Below are 5,660 nucleotides of genomic sequence, written 5' to 3'. Positions count from 1 at the left end.
CCTGGGTCTCCTTCCCCTCCCGCCCTCCGTGGTCCCTACTGGTGGATCTCGTTCTCTATCAGGCTGTCCTCACACGACTGGAAATCCGTGTCGTTCATGCCATCTGCGTTGATGAGCTCCTCGTCCTGCGACCCCTGCTCCTCCGACTCTGTTGCTTCACCCTCCGGCGATGAGTCCTGCAGCACTTGGGCGATGTACTTCTGCCGGGGCCAGGCACAGGCAGGCAAGGGGTGGGGAGATGGCAGAAAACACACATGAGCCTGGGGGGCTTCTCATGGCAGCAGAACACAACACGCAAAAGTGCCATGCAAGAAGTTTGAATGTGGGGATATGCTGGGAGGATGAGGAAGGGTCCAGACTCCATGGGATGTACTGGGAGAGGGGGTAAAAGTGGGGCTGGCTCGGCCCTGCAACAGTGCATGTGCCAAACCCCGGCATCCTGAAACAGGCAGCACCCCCATGGAGCCAGGGCTGGGACAGCATGAGGGATTCTCAGCTCTTTGGAGCCCATGTGGATTGGAAAACTGCTCCCTTTTTTGCCAGTGGACGTGTCCCTCTGAGGCTGTGCCTTCCTCCTACGGGCTGTGTCCTTCTGGCAAGATGCTGTGAGGCATGGGAAGGAGCCTGGATTACACATGCACGTCCCAAGCCCACTCTCCCGAGGAAGCAGGAGGCTCTGCTTTACCCCATGTCTGCACGTACCCCCTGAACGGTTTTGCACAGACCCTAGCTAGAAAAATCTGATGGTGGAAGGAAGCAGTTGGAATGAGTCAGTGAGCCAAGGAGAAGTTCAGAAAACTGACTCCGGGGCCTCAGAGATTTAGGCAGGGGAGGGGAGAGTTCCTAAATCACTTTCACAGCCTTCAAGGCAATGCCCACGGAGTCTCCTTTGCCTTGGCATTAGGACCAGCCTGGTGGGTGACAGCCTTTGCTGACAGGCAAGGATGCAAAGATGCAGAATGAGAAGGGAGACTGACCTGGCTGGATTCACTGCCCCAGCTGAGAAAGGCAGAAAATAAACTCACAGTGTCTGAGGAGCAGCAGGAAACGGTTGCACACGCACGCGCGTGTGTGTGCGTGTGGGCAGGGGGTTACGTTTCATCACCTAGCTCAGGTGAGGGGCACAGCACCCAATACTTGCTTCCCACCCTCACTGGGAGGCTCTGGGTCCAGCCTCAGAACGGCGAGGAGCGAGGAACTTGGACAGGGAGTTACCTCCCTCTTCCCAAACCCAGGTAAGGAGCATCCCAGGGCATGGGGGGGGTGGGGTGTACACAGGGACTCACAGCTGATTTGGGAGCTGGCAGACTGGTGGCAGGTCTCCCATTCTGCCTGTTTTCTATGGTGTCCACCTCCGTGTGGTCAATCTGGCGAGGAAAGGAGAAATTAAGAGCCTGCTGGGGCAACACATTTGCTGTCCCACCACAGGAGCAGCATACAGGCAGCAGGGACAGCCCTGGGACTGTCCCCTCCGTGAAGCCAAGGCTGAGAGGCTCTGCCAGGGAGCAGGCTGGGAGCCCCCGGCAGCCCCTGCTCAGTTGAGCTGTGCTCCCAAGGAGAAGGGTCCCACACCCCCACCCAGCACTCTATCTCACCTTGTAGTTGTGAGCGCTGAGGTATTTGAAGTGCCCGAAGCAGACGTGACACAGGCAAATCACAATGGTGATCACAAGGACCACAAAGGTGAACATGGAAGTGGGGGCGAGGAACCCTGGGGCAAAGGAAAACCGAAGTGGCGGGGGCAGATCCCTGACCGTGCCCTGTGGCTGGGGGCTGCCAGGACCACAGTCTGGCCAGGGAAGTAGCTCTGTAGGTAGCCAGGGGCCGGCATCCCAGCCCAGCACTCACCTGTGCGCATAGTGGAGAAGAAAAGAAGCCAGAAAAGGCAGAGGATGGGGGCTGCCACCACCTGGTTCACAGCCCCTGAATGGATCTTCTTGTCCAGCTTGGCAGGCAGGTAAGCATAATACAGGTTGTATCGGTCCACCAGATGCTTAAGCAGCATGTACATGAGCCCTGGGAGAAAGGGAGGGATGCCAGTAAAGCGGGGAATCAGCCTCTTTTCACAGTGCCTCTGACGGACAGGGAATATCTGCCCCACACCACCCCTTCTTGCCTCCTCACCTCCAGCTCTCCCCAGCCTGCGAGCACAGGGAGGCTGAGGGGTATCACTTACCAAAAGGGACGATGATGGGGCAGGTGATGCTGTATGTCATGACCACAGTGAAGACACACATCATCCAGGCATAAGCAGCCCCAAACTGGAACTCATAGGCCTGGTGCTGCAAGAGGGAACAGGGATCTGAGCAGGGGTGTGCAACACACCCGAGCTGTACACACCGCATCGGGCAAGCCCCATCGCAGCACTCCCATCCCTGAGTAGAGGCTACAACCCACCACCCCTCAGCCCCACTACACACTCGTTTGACGTTCCTACGCTCAGCAGCTGAGCGGGCCAGGCAGAGGCGTATCATGTACATCAGCAAGCCGGGGATGCGCAGCAGGTCCATGGCGTTGCCGATGAAGGCAGAGGCGATGACATAGTTGACAAAGAAGGCCCCGTTGTCCGGCAGGAACACACACCTGGGGAGGTGCAACAAGAGCAGGCTGCAGGAGCTGTTCCCCCCTTGCAGGGCGGCAGCTGGGAGCCCCCAGTACCTTTGGACACCAACAAGAACCTCCCTCCATTGCAAAGAAGGGCCTTCTGCCCACCTCCACTTACTCAAATCGCACGGCGGCTTCGGCAAGGAATTTTTTGTCAAACAACCAGCGGAAAAACACATCCAAGCTGTGGGGGAGGGGGGGGCAAGAAGAAAAGAGGAACAGTCAGAAGCAGCGGTAGACATGCCCATGAAAATATGTGGAAGCTGCTCTAGAAGGACCCAAAACTCTGACCATAGACCGTTTTGTTCCCTCCTGGGATGCGTCACCAACAGTTATGTAAATCAGACACTAGGAAAAAACAGTGCAGCACCCAAAAAGGGATGTAAAGCTTCCTACTCTCATGTGTGTTCTTCTCCCTTTGCCCTGATCCTATCAGTAAAGCATTTTCTTCTCCCCTCTGTTTGGGCACAACATCCATGCTAGGAACACATGACTGACTGTACAGAAGAAACCGGTGAGGTACAAGGTACCCTGTGACACAGAGATTAAAAGAATCCTTTAGGAGAAACAAATTCCATTTTCCTCAATTCTGATTTTTTGATATAAAACATCCAATCCTCTGGCAGAGTACAGAGCTCCAGAGGCAACAGCAAGGCGACGGAGTTCTCAGAAGGAAGCACAGTCTGTTTAATGGTATCTGGTCAAAATGTAAACCTTCCAAGAGCATTCACCTGCCTAGGTCGTCAGGTTATATGCAACACGGCATTTTTAATCTGTCTGGGAAATGTTGCTGGGACGGAGGACTATTCTGCCTCTATCAGAGGGTTTGTCTATTCTCAGGAGCTGCCTGACTTCACCACTGAGGGGCTGTATCCTGAATTTACGGGGGTGGAGATCCCCCACCCTACAATGTGTAAGTAACTCCCTACCCACAGTGAGGACACCCCTCATCCCACTCCCACCCCAGTTTTTCCTTCCTCACACTGTTTCCCTACTCGGCTACTGTTCAGTGCTGGGAGCCCACACCAATGGCTGGCAGCTGATGCACCCCTGTTTGCCACAGAGCATTTCTATAACCCCTGAAGGAAGATTTGGGGCTCACATCCAAACAGAGAAGCATTGCTGCAGCCTACACATAACTATGCCATCCAGCCAAGCAGTGCAACCTACTTAGTTCTGGCTCAAATAGGGAATTCACTAGTTTTGTGCAAAATTCAGAGTGCGCACTGAGCACAGAGGTGAGGAGTGCCTCCTTCACCAGCAGACCTCAAGCAGACTTTTTACACGCGGCCATCAACTGTGCTGATTTTTGCTGCGTTATGTGTAACACCACGGCATGTGTCAATGCGTCCGCAGATTGAATCAATAAGCTTCTAGAGACCCAGCCAGGTGCAGGCTGGCCCGGTCCCCCAACCAGAACCGAACACCTTTCCCAAAGGGATGGTGGCCAGGGAAGGGATGTAGTGTAGGAGAACAACCAGGGGTGCATCTCAACCCTGCCCATGCTCCAGGTCTCTGCCCTTGCTTTCCCTTCCCACCACCCCTACCTGCTCAGGCCCAGGGATGGCAGCAGCAAGACCATGAAGATGAGGAAGGTGTAACACTTGTGCATGGTTGTCCTGTTCTCTCCAGACCTGAGGGCAGAGAGGAGGCTGTTAACCTTTCACTGTTGCCTTGCCAGCCCCAAGAGCTGTGCCCCCATCGCTTTCGCATCAGAAAGCGCTTCCCAGTATTTAATTTGAATCCCACCCTGTCCACTACTGGTACATGAATATGCCCCCTTTCACTCCAGCGTGCCTGAGGTCTGTTCTCGAGTCCCAGTTCCTCCTCCCTTGTCTCACAAGCCCTCCCAGCCCTCATATCTTTAGAGAACTCTGCAATCATCTCTCTTGACCTGTAATCCTCAGAGCTGGTGACATCCTCCCCACCAGTCTTTGCAACATAGAGCAGAAAAGAAAGCTTACATCGCATGTCCTGTGGGGAATGTGCCTCACAAGCAGCATACTTCAAGTGCTCTGCACTTCAAATACCTTCCCTATGGCCAGAAGCCATAGCAGCTAAGGTGATATTCCCTTGGAAAAGCTACAGCTTACACATGGGTACACGTATGCCACATGTAAGAGCTCCCTTGTACTAGCATTTATCACAGTGACCAGCCCCAACTCCTCCCAGCTTTCTTCTTCTTGTAGACCTACGTCAAGCTCTGCTCAGACAACCATGCCGCACAACAGCAGCTAAGGACTGGCAGAACAGTTGTCCACAGCAGACCCCAGGTGTTCAGGAGTACAACATCACACCACGCTTAGAGTGGAAGAAGTTCAAGTAGAAGGATCCAGCCAGGATCTTTATGTATGAGAAGTATCTTGCAGCCAGGCAGCATGCTGGTATGACTAAGAACAACAGCTGGCTGTCCTTACCTGGTCCAGTGTGCTTCGAAAAAAGCAGAGTAATACACGATGGTGGGCAGCAGAGCAGAGAAGCACCACAGCAGCAGGGTGGGGAAGAACTGGGTGATGATGGGGTTCTGCAACGAGGTAGAGAAGAGACCGCGTGTTACACAGTGCAGCAGCTCTTGCACCAGCCACAGGTACAGCTGCCTTTGCTGATGCCGAGTCTCCAGCACCACGGCTGCTGCTGCGCCCTGGCCAGGCTCAGCACCTACTTTGTGGTCAGGCTGACGGGACCCGGGGAACACTGACAATCTCGCTCCCTACCCGCTCCCTCGCAAGGGCTGTTGTGCCTCGGGGTGGTTCCCATGCTACCCATCCCGCACCCGCCTCCAAAGGCCTTACATTGAGGTACTCCACGGGCTTGGTGACATTGAACTTGTCCATAGTGGTGATGATGATAGCGGGGGTGGTGAGGAAGAAGAGGAGGATGAAGAGGACCACATTGATCACGAGGCAGCGGATCCACCAGATGAAGCCCCGGATGGAGAGGTGTTCCCTGGGAGGGGGGAAGGAAGGCATCAGGACGGCTGCGTGAGGGAGAAGGGCAGGTCCGGAGCCTCACACGCACACCACGGCCCAGCCTGCGTGAGGGCAGGAAGGCTCTGC

At 55.0% G+C, this 5,660-nt stretch overlaps 1 protein-coding gene across 1 annotated transcript; it reads right to left on the bottom strand.

The window, feature by feature from the left end:
• Nucleotides 1–35: 35 nt before the first annotated feature.
• LOC104157378 (CSC1-like protein 2) lies at nt 36–5,550 on the bottom strand (the record flags this gene model as incomplete). The annotated part of the gene is made up of 10 exons (XM_009694688.1): nt 36–200; nt 1,287–1,367; nt 1,596–1,711; nt 1,849–2,016; nt 2,177–2,282; nt 2,421–2,583; nt 2,723–2,788; nt 4,152–4,238; nt 5,022–5,128; nt 5,397–5,550. Coding segments are annotated over 10 exons (1,213 nt in total), but the record flags the coding sequence as incomplete, so codon positions are not given.
• Between the last annotated feature and the right edge of the window lie 110 nt (nt 5,551–5,660).

The sequence above is a fragment of the Cariama cristata genome, unplaced genomic scaffold (genome assembly GCF_000690535.1).
Source record: "Cariama cristata isolate BGI_N322 unplaced genomic scaffold, ASM69053v1 scaffold15802, whole genome shotgun sequence".
NCBI lineage: Eukaryota > Metazoa > Chordata > Aves > Cariamiformes > Cariamidae > Cariama > Cariama cristata.
The sequence above is the reverse complement of the archived record's forward strand: the minus strand, read 5'-3'. Positions and strand labels throughout refer to the sequence as shown.